Source organism: Haliotis rubra, unplaced genomic scaffold (assembly GCF_003918875.1).
Source record: "Haliotis rubra isolate DU_JTF1 unplaced genomic scaffold, ASM391887v1 Scf1630, whole genome shotgun sequence".
NCBI lineage: Eukaryota > Metazoa > Mollusca > Gastropoda > Lepetellida > Haliotidae > Haliotis > Haliotis rubra.
In genome coordinates, this window is record NW_025765593.1 from 87,657 (window position 1) to 112,830 (window position 25,174).

The window sequence follows — 25,174 nt, forward strand, 5'->3', positions numbered from 1 at the left end:
CATAACTAAATCATCGCTCAAAAGCCATTAACAGGGAGATTAGTCCAATCAGGAAGATGTATATATTCAAAAAAGAACATTATGAATGATAACCAATGTTTTTAAGTACAGAACTTTTTACCTGTATCTTGTGCACCGGCCCCACTTCCAAAACCCACACTTCGTTGTGTAACGTGATGACCTGTAAGTTGTATACGCCTCTACGTTTACACTGAAAGGAAAGTAAGACTTGGAGATAGCATTTTTTCTTCACCCCACACATGCATTCAAACGCATCTTTACTGAGAAATGCCTACAACTATCCATGCATGTGAACAACATCCAATTACTGGGGACTCATTTCCAGTGTCTTATTTACGAACACGTACGAAAGTGAACACCCCTCTTAGAATTGGAAATATATACCACCGTGAACTTGTCACAGTGGAATACTGTTTCCTCTCTGTAATTCCTTTTATAGCCCAAATTATGCAAAACCCAGAACCCGTTTAATCCATGGAAGGGTAATTCGGATATTTGTCGTTTGGGGGTACGATTTTGCCTTCCCGTTTTTATCTCAATTTGTGATTAAGTTTGTCCAAAAAAGTATTAAGATCTACAAAGCTTCTGGGTTGAGTTTACCTGCCCTTTAATATAAACCTTTCAACAAAAAAGAAACACACAAGCCCAAAAAGTTGAACATATGTATTGTTGTCATTGTCAGCATTAATTCAGTTCACGCCCTGCACATTCAAACTGTGAACTGTGGCACACCTCTCGTTGTTTTCACGCAAGTGCCCATGTGAAATATATTATACCTAACCCACAATTAGAATAGATCGGAGACTGTTTTCATCAGCTAAAGCATCACCACCTCACCCCACCCCACCTCACCCCACTCTACTTCATGCACTGAACATCCCGGGCACATACCATAACGGGTTTATTATTCAAAGCCCAACCACACTTAAACCATTTGTGAAGTCAGATGGCATATATTTACGGGATTTTGTACCTTAAATATAATCACTAATCATCATAAGGTATGGTGACATATCTGTTTTCGAGGAGATTTAGCTCGAGAGTGTCATCTTAAATTTCTGCCAACACACAGTCAATGGTGTACTTCCAGTTTGATACTAAAACCAGTATGTTTCTTATCAGATTACAAAATATATCAGCCATAATGCTATGATAGCCTGATAGGTCCAATATCTTTATTAAATGTTCACAAACAGGTAATTGAAAAGACATTACCTGTAATGTTCTTTTCCAAGAGCCGCCATTTGCAATAAGAATGAGTTTCCCGACGATACAAGGTATTGTCATGTTACACTATTTTGAGGTAATATCAGTTGTCCTTACTTTAATGGCGTGTTACGTCTTGTTACCTGAGATGCAAACGGCTTTATATAATCTAAGTCTATGCTTGTGAACATATTGAACATATCTTATGACCACTCACTCACGGGCAGTGTTATATTCGATGGGCTTCCTGAACATAAAATAAAAATCTAACTAATCTCCGTCATGTAACATGACTGACCAATTAGAATGACTGACTTCGAAGAACTGATTTCCCAATTGAAATGATATGTTATGCTATAAGACAATTTGTTATCCTTGGTATTACTTGACATATGTTCTCTCGCCAAAATCTTTAAAGATACTACACTCTCGGAACAAACAGTGTCATTTCGAGAATACATATTATTGTTACAGAGGACTGTAGAAGTAAACTGATTAACATCTTCACAGCAAAAAAAAAATGTACAAGGTAACATTCCAGTAATCTAGAGTCAGAAAGTCTGGAAAACAAGTATTGTACATGAAACCCTTGAGCTGATGAAATAATGGACCACTTGTGTGTAGAAAATAGACACATTTTAGTTACACAAATACTTTCCAAGTAGTGCAGTCTGCGTTAGAGTTAAAAGCAGATATTTTAAATGATACAATACTGGAAAACATGGAGGAAGGTGCAGCGTGTTTAAGGTGTTTGAGACCACCATTAGCTAAATCTCGTAAGATTTCTATGATTTCAAACCAGATCATACAGACCGTTCCCATGTCAAGCTTAATAAATTAGTCAATTAGCATGTAGCTCAATATGAAAACTTTGCTCATAACAATCACATAATGAGTAAATATCAATAATAAAGGGCCTTTTTTCAGCTGACTAAAGATCAGTATATCTCACTGTCAACAGGTGCATGTTTACAGTACACAGAAAAAATCAGATAGCTTAGAGAATATCTTTAATTTTTGAAAAACGATATTAAGGTTTGATCTTTTTTCAGAGAATACCAGTGGATATATTTTGACCGGCTAAGTGATAAAACAGAAATACTTTCTTACCCATTTGCTTCCAATCCTGTACTGAGATTCCACGTAGCAAGTGTACAGAACCAGAACACCATACAGCATTGTACAGACACCATCCTTCCTTTCTGTCGATGTTCACTGAAGGATGACAAGAACGTATCACCGCAGTCCTTCCCTTACATGTGAGAAACACTAATATATATACTGCCGAACACTACAACAGTACAAGGAAGGTGATTATTGAACCGTAGTGATCCAACTGGGAGCCTCAGAATTTTGTTGCAATTTGAGTAAATGGACAATTATACTTATTAGGACATCCCTGGGTTATCATATGACTTTTATCTCTTTCAGACGCTGGGAGTTACTTTCAAGCAGAGGGAGCCACGGTCAGTCAAAAGGTGGTAGACTGGATACTTTGTTACCATGTCTAGAGCTCTGCAATTGGTGCATAACCAATAACTGATCGGTTCTGTCAAGCTAAACTGTAACATGCATCAGAGCGGCCTTGCACCATAAGCCGGGGTAAGTCAGGACAAATACTCTCAAAAAGAGACCCGTGAAGATCCGGGTTAAAATTGGTCTTCAGCAACTCATGCTTGTCGTAAGAGTCGACTATCGAGTTCAGGTGGTCAGACTCGCTGACTTGGTTGACAAATGACATCGTAAGCCAATTGCGTAGGTCGATGCTGATAATGTGGATTACTGGATTGTTTGGTCTAGTCACGACTAATTATACATCGTCGCCAGACAGCTGGACTGGAAAGTAGTCTTAAACATTAACCCCCCCCCCCCCACACCCCACACCCACCCCGTACGACCTAACCCTTGTTTTCAAATTGTATTGTGTAACACATTAATGGTTTCCAAAACTCGAAGAGTGCTCATGAAACCGGGAGATGACGACGCATAGACGACCCTATACGATTGAAGTCAGCTTGGGGAATGCTGTTCATTGTGTGAACCAACGCTTCTCTAAATTCATCTAACGTCAATGGCTGATTCCGGGCTCCATTTCACCCCAAGCGTGCTCGATAAGGGACAGGTCCAGAGAAACTGCTGGACAAGGGAGTACCGGAGTGGTCGGGCATTATCTTGCTGAAACGTGAATTTACGTCTCTGACCTTGAATGAACGGCTGCACATGAGGTCCAATGATCTCATCCCTGTTTCGCAGACCTGACCTGTCAGATTGCCATTGACAATGACAAGTTGTGTCCGATCATGAGATGTGATGTTCCCCCATACTATTACGCAATCGCAACCAAACCGAACAACGTTGAACAATGCACGCATCAGCATACTGTTTACCTCGTCGTTTGTACATCCTTGCCCTGCCATCTGAGCTGTCCCGATCAAATCTCGACAGTGAAGAAAACACCATCTCAATCTTGTCTTCTGTAACGTAGATGTTGTGTGCATCAGGCAAGACGTGCCTGTCGTTAACGTTGGAGCAGAAGTGGACGTCTTGCAGGCTGTCCCTCAGTCGGGTCCGTATCGTCCTGGAACTGATTGTGGACGTAAGCCAGGAATGGTCCGAGCAGTCAAACTGACAGCCTGGAATCGGTTCCTTAGATGGGTCAGCCGAATGTTGTTGTCTTGCTGATGTGACATCCCGCATGAACGCCGGTTCGAGGCCAATCTCTCGTGTTCATATTATGTTGAAAACGTCTCCACAGAGATGAGATCATGTTTCGATTGACACCAAAATGTATGGCCACTTCATTTTGGGCCATTCCAGTCTCCAGCATACCCAAGGCCCGGAGACGCTGATATTCTGTAAGCCGTGTCATGACGTGCAAAACGTGAGTAAGTTCATTGTGCACAAAGTGCACGTGTCACGACCGATACGCGACATCAGAATTCATATTATGTTATGTCATGTTATGTTATGTTATGATATAGAAACGAGTTCCGTCCGTCCGTACGTCCGTACGTACGTCTGTTCGTCCGTACGTCCGTCAGACTTTGTCCGAAGCATATCTCCTAAACTGTTCGTGATAGCTTAATCAAACTAGGTACACATGTCAACCATGATCCCTAGATGTGTCTTTTGGGCGTTAGACCCAGATGCGAATTTTATTTTTGTATTACATGACTTAGGCTGTGGCAATGAGGATGTCATTAGGCTTCAACTGAATTTGGTGGTAGTGCTCCTTTCTGGAGCAGATCTTAAAACATTTCAATACTCTCCTTCCACTTTGCTGTATAAACTTCCACTTTGCTGTTATGTTATACACAGTTAGTATACTTTCTGAAAACAGTGTTAGAAGATAATTACGTTTTTTTATTTGATGAGAAGCCAACTTTGTTTCTGTAATAAACAGCCAACAACTTAAAAATTTTATGCAATACATTGAAAGTGTAACACAATGCATTCTGACAAATAGGAGAATGTCTTGGTGTTCATTCAAAACCTTTAGACAAAGGTTTAACTTCCTAAGTCTATTTCGTCTGAAATATATATTACTTGTGAAATGTCATTCTAAGTGCTGAATAACAAAAGGAGGTTTCGTTAGGAGACACAGCCATGTGGAATGTCAGCCTGTCAGGCACTCAGGGTAAACTCCGGACACTTAGAGTATTAACATGTGATGGTCGTCACACTAAGGTTAATCGCAAAACACGAAACATATGTTACATGAATGCATCATGTAAACCAAATTACTAACTACATGTACATACCCGTCATATGGCTGGAATATTGCTGAGTGCGGCGTAAAACTAAACTCAATAACAACATGTACATACATAAACAAAGGCGAGTTTTGAACTTATACTGAACACTATTTTAATAATTCGGACTGGAAATTCTTTGGCAAATTTAGCTGTCGTCATTGGTGGGAACAAGCATGTGAAGCTTCATTGATAAAAAATTGGTCGTGTGGTTTCCGACGAGAAGACATTTAAAGACCCCAGAGGCCAGTAAGACATTACTTTCAGTGAAAACAAAACAACACATTTTGCATACGTGCAAGTAGCGCCTTTTAAAAATAAAACCTGGGAAAGTAACTTATCAGGAGGTCACCTTTGTATGCACCAACTTTCTTAAAACCAATTCCGGCTGATATATTTGGTCATAATGTCACTTTAGCGTTATTTTGTGAAGATTCTAAATTATTTTCGTTGGTTCTATTACGTACATCTGTAAAGTGCAGATACACATATCCACAGATAAAGAAATATATACACGAATGTATAATATACTTACGATCTTGCTTTTGATATACATCCAAATATTGTCGGGGACAAGAAGAAATATCACAACTGTTTTCTGTGCTTCTGCTACGACAGTGTTACATTCCGGGCAACCGTACCCTGGGTATAAACAGGTCTGGATACTGATGCAAGTACACTGTACCAGGAAGTTGTGAACAATGCATGGCAAACGACGGTGTAATAAAGCAAAAAGAACACGCATGACAGCATCCTTCGATCTATTTTTGACAACAACGAATATTGGGTTGCGAAGGAGAAGAAACTTGACACTCCTTGTAAGAGATTCTTTTCCCGAACACTATTTCAGCCCATCTTCATTACATCATCTGCGTGATCATGATCGACATGCACGAGCAGTAAAGAACAAGGTCCACGTAATCGAATATGATCCATCTTGTTTCGCCATGGGACGATTCGAATCTGATGTCGTCCTTTTGTCGGACCCATACTAACGCCAAGAAACAGTAGGATGGTCGCTGAGTTGCATATATTGTGTATATACCCTCCCAAATAGAAAGGCATAGGTGATATTGATATGATAAATTTCAAATATTTATCAAACTTAGTGTTTGATATGTTATATTTTCGTCATCAAAACGAAATGCACAGTGCTAAAAAGCATCTTCGGAAACTTAAATGCACGTTTACGTTCGAAAGTGTCAACTGCATGAAAATGTCATGGAGAAAAGGAGCAGATCTGAGGAATCGTACGCGTGCAGGAACATTGGCTAAGACTTGTTTTGCTTCTGGACGGTTATTGGCATTTTTTAAGCTAAGTGAAAAAAATATAGTTATTCCGCTACTCACTGCTGTAAATCGGAACATTGCCATTGGACGTCCGGAGGCTGGGGAGTCTCAATCTGTCGCTGCCTGTCAACATGCACTTCACAAGAGTACCAGTATCTTCAGAATGAGAACATTACAGTGCTTCCATGGCCTTTGAAATAGCCCGACCTCAGCCCCATCGAGCATTGTGGGATGACCTCGACCGACGCGTACGTGAACGTCAACAATCACCCAGACGTTAGATCAACTGTTGCAGGCATTGCAAGAGGAATGGGCCAGAATTTCACAATGTCGGTGCAGAGTAGTTTTGGGAACGGATGCTGCAAATGATCCAGAATTACATGTGTTATCTCACTTTAAAGGTAGCAGATTAAATTTGTGAACATATACCTATCCGTTTCTTTTTGGGGAGAGTGAAAAATAATTTTCATTTGACAACAGAGAAACGTAGTTAAAAAATAATCGTCTGCTTACGAAGATCCAGGTTAGAATTGATCTTCGGCAACCCATCCTTGACGTAAGAGGCGACTGAAAGGATTGTGTGGTCAAGCTCACTGACTAGATTGACACATGTCATCGTATTCCAGTTGCGTGGATCGATACTCATGCTGGATTGTCTCGTTCAGACTAGATTGTTTACAGACCGCCGCCATATAGCTGGAATATTTCTGAGTGCGGCGTTAAACAACAACCAACCAACAAACGGATATGCCAGCGAGTGTTGCATAGTGTTGACTTCATTATCCACGCTGACGTCACAGGTGGACGTTTTGACAGTCATTCAATGCAGCCATCATTTCTGCTCGTGGTTTACATGGGTTTCAGTTGCTGGATTTCATAGTTGCAAAAAACGTTTCATGAACTTAAATAAATTGTTTTTTATGCCTCAGCTTTAGAGTTTAATTAGTTGCAAACTGTCGATAAATATTGTTCAGCCATGTGGCTTGATTGCAACCGTTTCCCACTACATCCTCCCTTGTGAGTATCTGAAGGGATGGTGTAAATCCAGCTAGGGTCCATGCAGGAAGCAAATGTACTGTAAGTCCCAACGGCTGATAGTATGGTGACCTAGCTTCAGATGCTGGCGATCATTAGCCCGTTTCATATGGTATTGTTCTCTATAGTGATAGTGATATCTAACAGTGATATCCAACTTGTTTTACTGTCCTTTGTCGACAGACTTATCATGTATTTACCGTTTATAAACATATGACCTGGTATGGTCAGGTAAAGGTTGATATATTGCCGATGTGACTTTAATGTTTTACCTCACTTCTCTCTTGTAAAGCATAAAGACTTTATTGTCATGGCTTCCTGCTTGTCTTTCAATGGATTGTTGTAATATACTGCATATGACAGCCAACAATGGCGTAAACATGCCACTGTATAATTATTGAGAACGCCTAACGACAACCTCCATCTGCCGAAAGCCGTCGATGCACTGGGTCTGGTCAAGCTGGCTCGTTTTGCAACAATAAGACATTGTGCAATGTCACAGGGGAGTCTCCGAGAATTTGCCTAATATCGTGAACAGGGAAGTTTACAGAAATGTCTGAAGGGATGAAATACATGCTTGGCTGGTTTCGTGAACATGCTCAGATCAATATCTAACAGGGGCACTGTAACTGCTGTTTACGAAAAAAGACTACATGGGCATATTTCAAATATTTTTAAAGTAGGATGAAGTAGGTGCCTACAGGAAGTGGCATGCCACATGTCCATATCGACGTCCCTGCACGGTACACAGTCACTGCTCCCAACAAGCCCACTAACAGAGAAGGTGAAACAACCTGATTCGAGCTTTCCCTGACATTGCATACAGTGCAGTTGCATAATATGCTCTGAAACGAAATGTTGAATTGCATGATGATGTGATGTGCATTTGTCCTTCTTGTCAAAAACGATTTCAAATAGATAATTTGAATGCTCACGTTAGCAATGCAGGAGCATGGAGAGATTTTCATGCACGCTGACATTCCAAGGTATATTTTGACATGTGTACGAGGACGACAAATGTTTTAAATATAGTTTATGGACATATTGTGTTAATAGTTTTGAAACATACTGATAGTAATATTACCAATAGTGATGATTATAGTTGTAAAATGAGGTATGGGAAGTATTTCGGTGTGTCGAAAAGGGAAATTATTTCTGTGGGACTTTACTTTCTCGATTTCTCGGGTATATTATGTCACCTGTGTAAGTATACATGGTTGAGCGATCATGCATATACATCCATTAATAAAACAATCTCACACATAAATCGACAGTATGTAAATAGCATCCGATGATCAAACAGAAGTATACACTTACATAAATATAGTGTTTTATTTATGTGAGTGAGTGAGTGAGTTAATATTTAAAGTCACATCCGCAGTATTTCAGCCATATCGTGACCAAGAAAGTTGTACATATATAAATGAATCAAAATAATGTTAGCAAATAAATTAACCTGTCTGCAAAGGACAGTAAAACAACTAAATAATCACAGAAATAAATTTAAAACTGGTTATTAAATCTAAAATACTTTAACTATAAATGACAAGACAATCTAAAAACAGGCTATAGATCGCCAGCAACTGAAGGTAGATCACCATGCTAGGGACCATGGGGACTTACAGTACATTTGCTTCCTGCATGGACCCTAGATGGATTTACACCTTCCCTTCAGCTATTGGCAATTTTAGATAATCTAGTCATAAATTAAAATAACATATATGCTACGATTAAAAATAGTGGTAGGTTTAAATTAACTTTGAACTATTTTGGGATCTATTTTTATATTAACTTCTTTGAGTGGCATTTTAGAAGTTGGGAAGTACAATATAGACCAAACTTTATGGATAACAACTTCTTTTATTCGTGAGTGCGACGTTTCGATACAGATTCTTGTACCGTTGTCAAGCATGTCGCTATATTGTATTTATGTATTAAACAGCCATTTGTAAACAGAATTGACACGTCGAGTTAACGACGAAAACACCCACACAAAAAACACTTGTACACAAACACAAGCACATTTAAAACATTTTCATGCCTTCAACAAGACGACAGTTTTTAACCTAATTTCTTTTGAATTCCGTATCACTAAAAGCATGCAAGATGCACAAGCAGATTTAATTTTATTTTATTTCAGGATAAATATTATAGCTGAAGGACCCTTCTTTCAAGATTATAATATGCACTTCTCAAATCAATAGAATTGTTTTAATGCCGGTGTTAATTATGAATTATGTTAACATGGTCAAAATTCTGTACATCATGAAGAAGGAAAGTGACCCAATATTTAACTTGTGAGCAAACCCTGCTCAATACCCATGCATGTATCATGTCTCTTCATATGGCCTCACTCTCACGGCACTTCGTAACCTCAACAAACATGTAATATATCTTAAAGTTTAGACAGGAAATTCAGTAAAACAATGTTCCAGTCATATGTGTATGAGTGTGTATTTATCATATTGATTGTAGCTTGATATGACTTACACGAACCGTAGCAAGTGAAAACATTCCCTGTATATATTGATATGAAAACGGTCGATCTCGCTGGTCTGGAACTATATAACCTAGTCCGATAAAAGCAATTTGAGCTTGTATTATACTTAAATAAGATTTCTTAAAGGTCAAAACAGTCTAAAATACACACGAACAATGCCTTCTTGAAGTTGGTTCAAACATACTGCACACAATAGGCATACTGCATGTGTATCTCCCAATGGCGATTTCATGGATTCAGTCAGTTCAAATGTTAGTACGGTATGAAATGAACTATTTGAAAGTTTGTTTTATCTTTGAATTCTAACAAGATACTTTTTGTGTTACAAAAACCAAAACGACAAAAACCAAAACACATCTGATAAACACTTTACCATTTGTTCTGGGCTTATTGGTCGGATCCACTAGTGCGCAGCAATTCCCCGTAGAGATGTGCAGCCTTTCGACACGCCAGAAAGCTTCGTTGTAGGATGGAATCTCGGTTCTCTCAGATTGTGTTTCAAGGTTTGATGTTTGACGTCTAAGACCTGCTTCGCTTTGGATTATACCATCATGACACGCCGTGATATATACTGTTGGAAGCGGCGTTAAACCCAACTCGCACTCTTAAGGGCCTATTTACTATAGGGTGATTGATAAAATAATCGCTGAACCAGCAGTGTACTATGCATTGTATTCATCCGCTTGTGGTGGAGTGAGTGAGTTAAAATTTAACGTCACCTCAGCAATATTTCAGCCATACAGTGACGAGAAAAGGTTGACATACACATTATATTCAAGTAGTTACATAACCAGTCATCGAAAGATTGTAAAATATCTAGAGTATCACAGATGGTGTCTAAAACTAGCTGGTAAATGTAAAAATATTTTATTTATGAAGACAATACAATATAGAAATGTGCTATAGATCGGCAGCAACCGAAGGTAGATCACCATACAAGGGACCATGGGGACTTACAGTGCCTTTGCTACCTGCATGGACCCTAGCTGGATTTACACCATATCCTTAGCCACTGGCGATTGTAGGAATATTTAGCCGAAATTTGAAATAACAAAAATGCTACGTTTAAAGAATTTGGTATGTTTAAATTTTACTTTAAAAGTTTTGGGTTTTACGTACCCTCTTAGGGGGAGCTTGCGATGGAACTCAGCATACTCGAAAAGACAGAGAACAATGCCGAGTGCATCGCCCAAAGACTACTCACACAGCACAAATAAGGCTACACAAAGTTCTCGTTTATTTTCCAAATAGTAAAACATGAAAGAGTGTGAAAGTAGGGTTGTGTCAAGAGGGAGAATATCCTAATAACTCTCTGGGGCCTTTGCTCAATTACTTTAGAAAAAATGGGAGTTACATGGATATTCCCCCTACAACATGTCTATACTAATCGATACAATCACTGACATGCACAAGTACATGTATATGTGTATAGGGTGGATTGAAAATGTTAATACCAAGGTTATAGAAGAATACAAAACGCACGCTGTGTAAGTATAGAAAAAGTATGTATAATATCCACGCTTCATTTTTCCCCTTTTCAGATCAGTAGGCCGCTCGGTCTGCGTCCATGGAAAGGCGAATACCTTTCTCCTGGGCGACATGTTGTGTGCGTCTTTGCAGTGCACGAAATGAATAATGTGTTCTTAAAAGTTTAGTTTCTATTATTCAATAAAAATACTATTCAAATCGAATAATTATTTATAATATCATATATTGAAGAAAACAAAACAATCGGCGCACCGTGGGTTAGTGTTTTGTAATACATCATACCATTATTTAGCAAACATGAATGAACTGCATTCAGTTCAAGCTTACTGTTTGTGTTGACAAGGTCGACAGACCACATGTATCAATAGCGGTTAGAGTAACATAAATCTCATCAAATCTCCGATCTCGTGAATTTAAAGTCAGGGCGATTTCATCATTCTCTGTTAACAGCTTGTCTACAATATCGGCGCCTCCGAGAACTGTTCCAACGTGAACTTCATACTTCAGGTCGTCCCAGGGAGAAGCAAACATATTCCGCCAGGTGACGGTCAGTCGGTCGCCAGTTTTGACCACAGACAAACGGCCAGAAGCTGTGGGGAGATGTTAAACACGTGTATATTGTCATTAACCATTAACTTGACCGTAGACGGCATGACCCACTAACCGGCACATCTATGTGGCATTTGCAACTGACAGAACTGAATTACTTTTATGAAAACTATCCATAATTTTAGATAGTGTGACTTATTTTATCACGGTTTTTGAGCAACATAATGTAAGATATCTGGTATAGACATGCATTCGTTTGGCACGTCTAAGCTGTTTTACAGCATACAACACACCTATTATCGCTGGAGGAAGCCCATGCACCGTGACGTTCAACACAGTTGTCTCTCCGTGTGTTCTCATCTCGTCAATAGGAAAACTGAGGGCATGATACGTCGCTCCATTCTTCAGTGTTACACCCACTAATGTAGCCAAGGTGTACTCCAGATGGACGGGGACAACACTCTGCTGTGTCAGCGTATCTCCCTCAATACCAATCTGAAACACAAGCTACTAATGTAAGTACTGGTTTACTGTAGCTAGTACCCCAAGTACTGGTTTACTATAGCAACTACTCCAAGTACTGGTTTACTATAGCAACTACTCCAAGTACTGGTTTACTACAGCAACTACTCCAAGTACTGGTTTACTGTAGCAACTACTCCAAGTACTGTTTTACTATAGTAACCACTCAAAGTACTGGTTTACTGTACCTAGTGATCCATGTATTGTTCTGCTGTAGCTAGTACTCCAAGTACTGTTTTACTATAGTAACTACTCCAAGTACTGGTTTACTATAGCAACTACTCCCAGTACTGGTTTACTATAGCAACTACTCCAAGTACTGTTTTACTATAGCCAGTGCTCCAAGTACTGGTTTACTGTAGCTAGTACTCCAAGTATTGGTTTACTATAGCAACTACTCCAAGTACTGATTTACTGTAGCAACTACTCCAAGTACTGTTTTACTGTAATAACTACTCCAAGTACTGTTTTACTATAGTCAGTGCTCCAAGTACTGGTTTACTGTAGCTAGTACTCCAGGCACTGGTTTACTATAGCAACTACTCCAAGTACTGTTTTACTATAGCCAGTGCTCCAAGTACTGGTTTACTGTAGGTAGTACTCCAAGTATTGGTTTACTATAGCAACTACTCCAAGAACTGGTTTACTATAGCCAGTGCTCCAAGTACTGGTTTACTGTAGCTAGTACTCCAAGTACTGGTTTACTATAGCAACTACTCCAAGTACTGGTTTACTATAGCAACTACTCTAAGTACTGGTTTACTATAGCAACTACTCCAAGTACTGTTTTACTATAGCCAGTGCTCCAAGTACTGGTTTACTGTAGCTAGTACTCCAAGTATTGGTTTACTATAGCAACTACTCCAAGAACTGGTTTACTATAGCCAGTGCTCCAAGTACTGGTTTACTGTAGCTAGTACTCCAAGTATTGGTTTACTATAGCAACTACTCCAAGTACTGGTTTACTATAGCAACTACTCTAAGTACTGGTTTACTATAGCAACTACTCCAAGTACTGTTTTACTATAGCAAGTGCTCCAAGTACTGGTTTACTGTAGCTAGTACTCCAAGTATTGGTTTACTATAGCAACTACTCCAAGAACTGGTTTACTATAGCCAGTGCTCCAAGTACTGGTTTACTGTAGCTAGTACTCCAAGTACTGGTTTACTATAGCAACTACTCCAAGTACTGGTTTACTATAGCAACTACTCCAAGTACTGGTTTACTATAGCAACTACTCCAAGTACTGTTTTACTATAGCCAGTGCTCCAAGTACTGGTTTACTGTAGCTAGTACTCCAAGTATTGGTTTACTATAGCAACTACTCCAAGAACTGGTTTACTATAGCCAGTGCTCCAAGTACTGGTTTACTATAGCAACTACTCCAAGTACTGGTTTACTATAGCAACTACTGCAAGTACTGTTTTACTATAGCCAGTGCTCCAACTATTGGTTTACTGTAGCTAGTACTCCAAGTACTGGTTTGCTGTAGCAACTACTCCAAGTACTGTTTTACTATAGCAACTACTCCAAGTACTGGTTTACTATAGCAACTACCCCAAGTACTGGTTTACCATAGCTAGTGCTCCAAGTACTGGTTTACGGTAGCAACTACTCCAATTACTGGTTTACTATAGCAACTACTCCAATTACTGTTTTACTATAGCAACTACTCCAAGAACTGGTTTACTATAGCAACTACTCCAATTACTGGTTTACTATAGCAACTACTCCAAGAACTGGTTTACTATAGCAACTACTCCAATTACTGTTTTACTATAGCAACTACTCCAAGTACTGTTTTACTATAGCAACTACTCCAATTACTGGTTTACTATAGCAACTACCCCAAGTACTGGTTTACCATAGCAACTACTCCAAGTACTGTTTTACTATAGCAACTACTCCAAGTACTGGTTTACTGTAGCAACTACTCCAATTACTGGTTTACTATAGCAACTACTCCAAGTACTGGTTTACTATAGCAACTACTCCAAGTACTGTTTTACTATAGCAACAACTCCAAGTACAGGTTTACAGTAGCAACTACTCTAAGTACTGGTTTACTATAGCAACTACTCCAAGTACTGGTTTACAGTAGCAGCTACTCTAAGTACTGGTTTACTATAGCTAGTGCTCCAAGTACGGTTTTACTATAGCAACTACCCTCAAGATTATGATATTTATCAACTACAAACGTATACAGCTGCAATGATTGATGCTTTACGTTCCGTGTTTTCTGATTTTCTGAAGATATTGAGTTTACCACTGTTTTGAAGTGTCGGCTGGTTTTGTCCCATCGGAGTCGGACTTTCTCCTGACTCTGGTGACACATATCCCTCTCACTGTACACCGACTGACTTTCTCTCAGGACACTGAAGCCAGGAACTGATGTCTGGTTCCTTGTATTGACCACTTCAACTCCATCCGACGTCATGGCCGCCGCCAGCCCCGCCTTGTTGAAGCATCGAACTGTGCTGTAGACTGTCACGGGCGATGTGTGGAACTTAGAGGCGATGTCATGTTGGGCTGTGGACTGACCCGGGGGGACCCTCTCAAACTGCTTCATGTCACTGCTGCCTCGTGTCCTCCCTTGTCATCGAACAAGATACATAGCGTGCATACAAGAAATGGTTAAGATGTTTGTATATATACTCATGGAAAGAAATACGGGAACATATGAACGTACAAGTGTTCCTTTATTCTCTTGCAGGTTTCTTCACAAGGTATATATTGCACTGTGGGGAAATTCTGGAACTAAATAAAGGAACACCTGTGCTTGCATGTGTTCCCTTATTCCTTTCCATGAGTATATATGAATACATAAGGACTATATTTAAATACTGTGACGCCAAACTCGCTATACGTGGAACTGTTTCCATCTAAATTATATATAAAACTGTTTATGTCCATTTACTATTGTAGTGAAGATGCTTCATCCATTAGAATTACATATTCCAGGTTTGGACTCAAGATGAGATCAGTACACATATTTCACATGCATTTTTATCATTTGTGGCTTGCAGATGTCAGGAATTCCCAGAAATATATTACATATTGTACAGCAATATTGATCAATTTTAGGATTGCCTGCATTTGTGTCTGACATAAGATGTTTACTCTTTGAAAGTAACCACGCAGTACACATGTCGTTGCCATGGATCTTTCATTCAAGCCTCTTTATGATAAACAACACAGAAAACGCAAGCTTTTAAAATTGTTAGCGATGAAGTTATACCACGTACCAATAGCCCAGTCGCAGTGTTCTACACCTGATTCTTCATCTCTGACTTGCCAGTAGACACTCACCACACCTGATGTCTGATAGTCTTCATCTCGTCCTGGAACAAACGGAAACACTCAATCTGTGTCAATGAAGCAACTAGATTACTATGTTACGAAGAACTCTTTCAATTATTGGATGTAATATTAATCCATCAATAGAAGTGGACCTGCAACTAAATTATCAATGTCAATTTTACCATCCAGACCATCACTGATGAGGTCGAACTGTGGTGCAGTCATGTCTACTGTGATGGCGTCAGCGTACGTCACAGCTGTCAGCCCAGCAACATTCGTCGCCATGACAGTAATGTAAACAGTGGTCCCATGGAGCAGCTGCACATTAGACAGTGTTCCCTGTGTGGCTCGACCTAGGTCCGTGTAGCCCTGGACATGTGTACCACCTGGAGTTGTGCCTGGAACACAAGGACCCTCTGGTATAATAAGCAATAACTTACACATGGACTAATATATAACATTATATCGGTAACGGCACACTTAAGCAATGGTGTGTTGATGAGCTCTCGAAAGGTTAGAAAGTACTGTGTATATGAGTGTGTGTGTGTGTGTGTTGTTGTACGCTGATTTTAGCAATAATCTAACAATATCACGACGGAGGACAATAGAAATGTACTTTGCACATTGTACCCACATGGTGAACCAAAGCAGGGAATCTACTTAGCTATAGTTTCAGATCTGGTCCTATGTCATATATTATGCTTTCCTCTACGGCCCCTAGTAAAAATCCTTAAAACTAAAAAGGAATATACAAGTTAATATCTTGTTCTTGGAATCATAATATCGGACATTTGCCATTAACTCTATCACAGCGGTGCATATAATAGTCACAAACAGTGTATGGACGTAATGACAGCAAAACTAGTTACCAATCGCCCATTTGTACTGTGTAATTGGAGATTGTAGGTCCTCAAAGTGCCAGGAAGCATGTAGAGATGACCAGTGAGACAGGAACACAGAATGGACCACCAGATGCTCCTCATTGTCAACACTGTCCTGACCAGCAACATAGTCCACGGTCTGGACACTCACATGGTCCAGTACAAACTCCATCATCCTTGACGATGACGTTATCGTCAGCACTACACTGGTACCAACGGCTGTGAACCTGTATGTGTGCTTGTTCCAGAGGACGACTGAGTGATCTCCGACACTGCAGGTGCCTCTACAGAGATAAGGGTCCAGGGTAAAGCTGAAGACTTCACTTCCTATTGTAACTATTGCATCAACTGATCTGTGGGTGTTGGAAACAGTCTCTGGATATCCAGCATGCAGAGTCACCTTGTACTGCCTCCCAACCTCAAGTCCTGAGATCATTTGTTGGATGCTTCCACTTACGGACACAAACATATGTCCATCTTTAGCTAAAGGTGAATCCGGCGCCTGAACCTTGATACAGGACGCTGTGTCAGTTTCCCATGATGTTGGTATGACGAGGTTGCAGCTTGATGTACTACCTGTAATATCGTCTACCTCGAAAGATGGGTTCTTCACCAGATTGTCTCCAAGATATGCTACATTCTGACGTTCAGGTGGAGATGCATCAACAACGACTCCATCAGATACAACAACATCAGAGGTGTAACCAACAGCATCCACCGCATACACCTTGCTCCATATTCTTGTACCTGAACACAAGATAATGTGATAGGTATGTACATACACATCATCCTATATCTAACATAAGTGGCACTAACATAAGGTATACTCACTGACCATTAACGATTGGAGATAAGAGTGACCTCCTAGAATATGTGTGTAGTCCTGTAGCCAACCAGTCCATCACACTGCAATCTGATGTGTCGTTGATTGTCCCCACACACCAGAAATACTTGGCTATGGTGGAGTCTGTGTCCGAGAAGCCGTACCAGGAGGCAGAGACTTCGGATGTTGAACTCTGGTAGTCCACGTCATGGATATCTGCAGACATTTTCAACATAAATAATAAATATGTTTAAAAAGTTTACTGTATATATCATACCTACGTTAATACCATATCAAGAGAGAAGAAAAGATTGACAATATTACGAACCAAGTCCGTCCATTATTCTGCCTGCCACTGGAGGAATGACGTCCACTTGTACTCCATCAGAATAGGCCCACCTGACCAGACCAGCCTTGTTGTAAGCCAGGACACTGCAGTAGTAGACGGTGTTTGGACGTAACCTCAGACCTGTCGCTGTATGGCTGGTGAAGGTCAGGTCCCCTGATTCATGAATACTGTGACCTGCATCATATAGTATGTAAAACTAGGACTATTGCCTTTCAAGAATGGAGTCCTCCAAATTCAACAGTTATACGATTGTCTGTTGAATTAGTGAATTGCAATTAGACGAAATTTGTCAAAGTCAGTATTCAAAATACCTCCTTGCACAGTGCTGATAAAGACCCTGTATTTGAGGATGCCGCTCTGACCCTGAAGGAACTTTCCACTCCACTGGACAAACAGAGTTTCGTTCTGTGTCTGAAAGTCTGTATCTTTGGTGTCAGTTGGGTGTGCAAGCTCTTTCACCTGTGGTAACACAGCAGCGCTAAGTCACTCCATCTAAACACATGCACCTTCTACAACACTGAAACCAACGGCAGCTCTGTAAATACATGTGAACAATATAATAGCAGATACTTACAGTTTGGCCCAACTTGACTGTTACTGTGGGTGGTGCTGTTTGGATAAGGACGCCATCCGATTTGAAGATACTGTAGGTTTTGTTATACCACGCTCTCACAAAGAAGGAATATTTTACTCCAGATGTCAGAGACTTGCCTGCAAATCATCATGACACGTAAATCAGCTGTTTACGTATATTGAGATTGTTGAAGTGCTATGTCGATGAGTGATTGGTTAATACCAATTGATTAAAGCTTCCATATAAGCATTTTGTGTCGTGTGAAGTTGTACACGAGTATGATTCATTCTCACCTGCAGGTAAGGAGACAACAGCAGATGTTTGTAGACCTGCATCAAACCAAACCCTGTCGGCCGTGGCGTGAAACACTCCCCTTGGCTCATCACTCTCTTCTCCACCTATACTGTATTCATATCTGTTCCAAAGGACAAATATTACAGACAACAAATAACAAATAGCACGTGCCAGGATGCATCTGCGAACTCATGTACATATTACAAAGTATGCATAGTGTGTATAGAAAAGACTGCTTACCGTGAAACAGGTGATCCCCCTGACGAGTCAGTCCAAGTGGCAGCCATGACAGTGTTGAACAGACTGACGTCGATGTCATTAGAACCACCCTGAGACATGAGGTCCACCACGTCTTTGATTGTGATGTTTTTATCTGCTCCACCAAGATGCAAAGGGGTTGAAGTTTTCGTAAGAAAACGGAAATGAGGGTTTCTAGCAGCTAAACCCTTCCTGCTCTGTTAACCTGTTGTGAGTTTATGTACTGGACATTTAGCCATTAATGAAAGACACGTGTAAGAGATCTATAGCTACGAAAATGACTGAAATGTGATATTAGGTCCTAATCTTTCTGTTTGGTTTCTCTTTTCTCAACAAACCTGTTTTGTCTTGTGTACATGTTTTACTGGCAGAACAGGTACCGCCCTGTACAGCACAGACACAATGGCCCTCACAGTTGTAGGCCTGGCACCTCCTCACCAGCCACAGTGTAGAGTTAGCCTCCAGGACCAGTTCAGCGTGGTAGGCATCACTCTGTAGGCCAACCTAGAAGTAGCATTGGGTACAATCATGCTTTGAGTATAGGATATCTTCAGTTCACAAAGGTTTAGGACAGCGTCAAAGTACCTACCCCATTCACACCCCAGATAGCTACAAACACAGATCCTGATGACGGCAGGGTACGAGTGTGTACTGTGAAACGTTGCAGGACTCCTTCATCACCCTTGTTCACACCCGAGTCACTGTGGAAGACCTTCTCATGTAGTGTACCCTGAAATAAACATATATTTGTGTATGTACAAGGTGGATCTTCCCTCCTTGTACATTTACACCATGTAACATTGTATGTATAAACAACTCGTATTTCTATATATATGGGTATTGCGATCGTTGTCTCAAAGAAATTTCTCACTGTATTGTAATCTGTTCCGAATTCGTGAGATCCTATTGTTACAAGGTAATGGTCCACCCCTGAATGTAGGTCAGAGAAGCCAAGCCACGCCAGGTTCAGACTGGTCCTGGTCCAAGTCATCAAGCCAGTCTGATGTCGTGGAAGTTTTACTGCATGGTCAGTTTCTATGGCGAACGTACCTGCAGATTAAATATTACATCATCATCATTACTATTATCGACGTCATCGTCCTGAGATTTCTCAGCAGAGTAAGATTATCATTCATTGATCTGTTTATTTGGACCACAACAAAATCATACCTGTATTTGGTTTCGAGCTGTCAACCAAAATGTTGTTTGTGTTTGCCGATACACAGAGACCCGCCATATTGCACGCGGTAACCTTCACCTTGTATTTACTTCCATCATGCAAATCAAGGTTCACAAAAATGTATTCTCGGAGTAAACCAGGCACCTGGAATACAACATACATGGATGAAAAGATGAACGCTCAGTATTCCTGTGTATTGACAATATTTCAGCTTGACATTACAAGACCTGATTATCCTTTGTTAAGCTATATGACGGCGGTCTATACATAAACGATTCTGGACTAGATAATATAGTGATTTACATCATGAGCATCAATCTGCGCAATTGGGATACGGTGACGTGCACCATCCAAGTTAGTCCACCCGATCCCGTTAGTCGCATACCATTAGTACCGTTACAATAAATATGGGTTGTTGGAGACCGATTCTAACTGAATGCCATATATACTGCGTTTTATATATAAGACAAACCTTTACCTCAAGATTAGAACTATCTATCTCTCCAAGCTGGTGAGATGATAAGGAGAGGTATTGGCGTTCTATCGAGGACTCGGCGTCTTGGAACTCCCACTGTAGACCTATAGCTGTCCGACTTACTGTAGTGTTAGGAACAAGGGACATTAACCTTCTCACTGTCGGAGGTGAAACCACAATGGGAATGCTGTCATCCACCAGTACCCCATTAGACATGGCCTCTGAATAAAGCCCTAAACATGATGCAGTATTTGTCACGATTCTGTCTACCTGCTACACCTACAATTCGACTGTTGTCGTCAACCGTCTGCAACATACCTGCTTTGTTGAATGCCCGGATAGTGTTGTACAATGTCCGTCCTACGGGCAACTGTTGGTCATGTGGCAGGGTGTGGAAGATGACCTCACCCAAGGCTGCAGTGCGGGCTGAGAGAATGTCGTCAGCTCCTGGTTTTGTTCCGACACGCCATTCATAGTAATCTAATCCGGATTCAGGGTCGCTAAAGCCTCTCCACTTGCAACCAATGAATGTCCTGCGAAGCATACCAACTCTCTGTAAACACTGCATAGTTCCAAAGTAATTTAATAATATTTCCGTCAAGATAGAACTGGTTCTACTTAATCATTTCTACTAGATACTCTATTGTAATACCAAATACTCCTTATCACCTAGTCGCCTGGAACTGTATGTCCACGTAGCCTGTGCCATCCTGCACTGTTCCAGGAACTGGTGGGGAGCTGTCCAGGATCACACCGTCTGAGGTTGAGGAGCTGCTGCAGAGGCCTGCTGTGTTACAGGCTGTTACTGTGGTGAAGTACTTCACTCCAGGGGAGAGCAGGATGTGCTGGAGGCTGATATCTGAAATTGAATCGTATCGATATATTTTTCTTGACATTATTTTAAAAAAGCACAGTCGAGAAAGCAATGAACAATCCTCACATTGATGTAGCCCTGTCTTGGCTTCTTTCATTTTGTCGTCACATCCTGCGCAGGTTCCGACCTTGACCTTGTAAATGGCGACACTTGAATGAGGATCGTCGAAGCCTTCCCAGTAGGCTGCCATCCCTGAGACACTGGTGATATAGTCCTTGTCTTTGTCATCATGTGAGGCAGCTGACTGTACTCTGTCATAGACGTGGCCAGTGGATGGAGGCGTGGTGTCCACTACCAGAGGTCTTGATGAGGACAGTGTGTACAGACCTGCACCGTTGATGGCCTGGAAGAAGGACATCAATAAGATTGCCCGACATAAGTTAGGACTTCAGACCGTTCTCTATTTATTACAAACAAGTTTATATTATTATTTGAATCTTTAAATTAAAAAAGGTTGTCTGTTTAAGTGAGACAGACTAGACTCCTACAACCCAGCTACCTCAACGATCGAGATCTACGGAAGAACTAACACTCGGGGATCATTATGTGTCATCATGTTTTGTACACATGAAAGAAAAGAAGATAGAAACGTCCAAAGCTACCTTCACAGTTATATAATAAGAGTGACCATCCTCTGTTTTGTTAAGTGTCTCAATGTCCAAACAATCCTCAACGGTCATCATGTACTCTGACACATCAGCATACGCAAGTCTGGTGCCCATAGCAACGCTGTATGACTTTATTCCACTTTCCTCGTCTGAGAAAACGTTTCTCCAGCTGTGGAATATATCAACGCCGTTTATTTTCAAGTGTAGAATATTACTCCATCAACATTTGCCTTGAACAGGACATGAAATCAGAAACGTCGTGTGACTTCTTCAGTGTATGTTTTGTCCACCACTAAAGTAAATATTGAAACCTAAATATTTTGATAATTAATGTGAGGATACATTACAAGTATACCTAGCACACAAAATTTATTATTCTGTATTGTACATTTGTGAATGTTACCCATATAAAACAATTAGTTAAAGAATTCAACACATAAGAATGATAATACAATCAACTGAAAAAGAAATCAGTGTTAATAGGTCGAGCAAGTGTGGCAGCTATATATGAATATTTAACGTTAATCCGACCAGAACTGGACATGTCAGCTTCAATAAGAAAGTCAGTATGTTATCTACAAATGCAGAGTTGTTGAAAATTGCTGCCGTTGTACAGTAATCTCTAGTTCTTGACAGAGTTTGTGTTTAGAATTGAAAACACGTCTTGTATCAAGAACAAATGCAGCCTATGTATTTATTGACTCAACAAGGTCGGGAAAAATATCATGAAATATATTTTCGTATAGAATGCTAATTTTGTTCGAGAACCCAACATAATTAGCATCAGCCTGTCCTTTTTTCCTTCAAAGGTTTCTTTGAAAACATTTGTACGAGCTCATATGCCACTTTCTCAACGTTACCAGACATGTATAAGACGTGATGTAATGTATCGTCCCTCCACGTCAATGTGTTGCCCTGTTAGTACTGAAGGTGTGGCGTCGACAAGGAAACCCCCTGATACAGCAACTGTTGTCTTCTTCACAAAATCTGTGGCTGAAAGAAATAGTGTTAAGAGATAAGACATTTCTTAAGAACTGAAGCATTATTTGTAATGCATAGCATAAGTTGAATGTATACCCATGATGTATTCATCATGGGTCCAAGACATTGATGAAAATGCATTGATGTCACCTTTCTTAGATTTGGAATGAAAGTTTCAAAACTGTCACAATAAACACATATTTAAGTCTGCCACGAATACCTGGGCCTGTTTTTTCCAAAACATGGAGTTTAAAATGAACAAAGCTGAACTCTATCGACCTTCAGCTTACCTCTCACTGAAACATAGTATGTACTTCCAGTCTGCAGGTTGAGCCTGTGTAGAATGTACTTGTTTACATGTCCAACACGGGTGTAAATGACGACATCTTGTCCACCAGGGAACGTACCTGAAGGTAGAAAACATTTATCTATCAGGAATGACATAAATCTACCTGAGACAGTGATAATTGTCAAGGAATTAGAAATTGAATATGTTATATGGTAGATCATGAACAAATTGTTCAGTTCATTACCCACTGCAACTTCATAAAAGGCAATCCCAGCAGCATGAGCAGAGAATCCTTCCTCTTCCACATCAACAAAAGTTGTCCAGCTAATTGCAACTTCTGTTTTGCTAACCTGTACATGAGAAATATATCAATATCAGTGTACTTGCCCAAATCGATGGCTCTACTGTAGTTTCAGCATTGACCTCACACTAACAACCAAGGTACTTTATATGCTGTCGAAACCAAGGGGAACATTATTTAAAAGGGTTCAGTTAACCTGAAATGTCCCGTCTATGAGGTTCTCGATGTTCACTGTCCCCGGTGTAGGTGGAGTCAGATCAACAGTGATGCCGTCACTGCAGGCGTTCACTTCAGTCAGAGGTGATGTCCACTTCTCAAAACGAGTGTTTTTGTCATCAGCATGGATGCACACATAAAATCTCCTGCCGTGTTGTAAGTAGGACAGCTCTGCAAACTCCACGTTGATGAACTCGTTCACTTGAAAAAAGGAAAAGATGAAGGCATGGATGAATGCGACATCTTTTATAAACACCGTACGTTTTTACAAAATATTGTTAAAACACACACTCACCCGTGTGTCCACACTTGATGACATCCGGCATGCTACAGGGGTCAGTGACGATCATCAGAGTCTCTCTCATGTAGTGAGATGAGGGGTCCAACTGGTCCCCTGCCACCACTGCCCACGTGTAGTTCCTGTGACGTAGCGTCGGCCACACAGCAGACAGGATGTTCTTGTAGGGAGTGTAGTCAGCATCATTCCAGTGACTATTCTGATCTAAGGTTATTCCTTGAGCAACATTTTCGTTGTTTGCTCCTGTAATCAATCATAAATGTACCCCTGGGATGTTTCATCAACAGAACATTCAGTTCACTAGCCTTAAAACGTACATTTAACGAGGGACTACACATTTTCCTGAAACTTATTGTAACCACGCACTTACCGATAACATCTAGAACAACTGCAGGCACGATATTTGGAGGATTATATGCTGCACATTCCTTGACATCTGCTGACACCGTTGTATGTAAACCAACGTGGTTGTAGCCCCTGACTGATACTCTTCTGCACTTGGTAAAGCGAATCAGTTTTGGCAGATTTAGAGTGAAACTTATCTGAAGACAGAAGAAAGTGGTAGCCAACCCATATACCATTTTGTTCACTGATATCGGAAAGGCATCAAAGGTATAAAGAATAGATAAATATTCTATGAACAATTTTACCTTGTCATCAGCCACACTTTCAATAGCATCAGCATCCACCGTCTGCCAGCCTATCAACATTTTGTCGTTGTGACTGTCATCTGTCAGACCCCACTCGTATCTGTCCATGACGTCATAAGCTTCTTGTAGTACCTTTATATCAGGATCACGGAACCGAGCCATCTTCACCTGGATCTAAAACACCATACAAAAAAATACCATAATAACATAATACATACGAATGAAAAGAAACGGAACGCTTGGAAAGAAATATGTAACTTGCCTGTGCTTGTCCACTGTTAGATTCCCGATACGTCAGCGATATATTGCCTGGTGTTGGAGGATGTGCTATGACAGTCACACCGTCACTGTATATGGGTTTAGAACATACATTCACTACACAGAACTTGACAGCAGCTCTGTAGGTTGTCCCTGGTTCTAGATGAAGACCGCTAGCCACCACCATATCCGATGTTCCAA

The 25,174-nt window shown here is 40.5% G+C and overlaps 1 protein-coding gene and 1 long non-coding RNA gene across 2 annotated transcripts; both read right to left on the reverse strand.

Annotated features, from left to right (window-relative positions):
- Nucleotides 1-126: 126 nt before the first annotated feature.
- LOC124271774 lies at nucleotides 127-5,667 on the reverse strand. Its single transcript, XR_006897127.1, has 2 exons — nucleotides 5,515-5,667; nucleotides 127-211 (listed from the first exon to the last, which is right to left on the reverse strand). It is a non-coding gene; the product is annotated as an uncharacterized LOC124271774 (long non-coding RNA).
- Nucleotides 5,668-11,176: 5,509 nt separating this feature from the next.
- LOC124271767 lies at nucleotides 11,177-25,160 on the reverse strand. Its single transcript, XM_046706928.1, has 29 exons — nucleotides 25,086-25,160; nucleotides 24,716-24,889; nucleotides 24,436-24,607; nucleotides 24,063-24,308; nucleotides 23,748-23,968; nucleotides 23,495-23,600; nucleotides 23,252-23,368; nucleotides 22,841-22,973; nucleotides 21,975-22,149; nucleotides 21,439-21,715; nucleotides 21,168-21,357; nucleotides 20,817-21,031; nucleotides 20,502-20,731; nucleotides 20,014-20,167; nucleotides 19,715-19,893; nucleotides 19,433-19,573; nucleotides 19,182-19,347; nucleotides 18,826-18,958; nucleotides 18,585-18,706; nucleotides 18,292-18,428; nucleotides 18,029-18,176; nucleotides 17,697-17,891; nucleotides 17,381-17,584; nucleotides 16,534-17,292; nucleotides 15,847-16,062; nucleotides 15,610-15,705; nucleotides 14,631-14,956; nucleotides 12,135-12,336; nucleotides 11,177-11,882 (listed from the first exon to the last, which is right to left on the reverse strand). The coding sequence occupies exons 1-29, from the start codon at nucleotides 25,158-25,160 to the stop codon at nucleotides 11,605-11,607; spliced, it is 5,787 nt and encodes a 1,928-aa protein (XP_046562884.1). The 3' UTR covers nucleotides 11,177-11,604.
- Between the last annotated feature and the right edge of the window lie 14 nt (nucleotides 25,161-25,174).

What these genes read in the sequence shown, in the direction of transcription:
- LOC124271767 (XM_046706928.1), bottom strand. Translation starts at nt 25,160, where the DNA reads ATGGTGGTGGCTAGCGGTCTTCATCTAGAACCAGGGACAACCTACAGA. An exon ending in CAGTCAAGTTGGGCCAAACT is followed by an intron (nt 18,177 to 18,291) that starts GTAAGTATCTGC and finishes GTGTTACCACAG; the next exon opens with GTGAAAGAGCTTGCACACCC. An exon ending in CAGAATAATGGACGGACTTG is followed by an intron (nt 17,585 to 17,696) that starts GTTCGTAATATT and finishes AAATGTCTGCAG; the next exon opens with ATATCCATGACGTGGACTAC.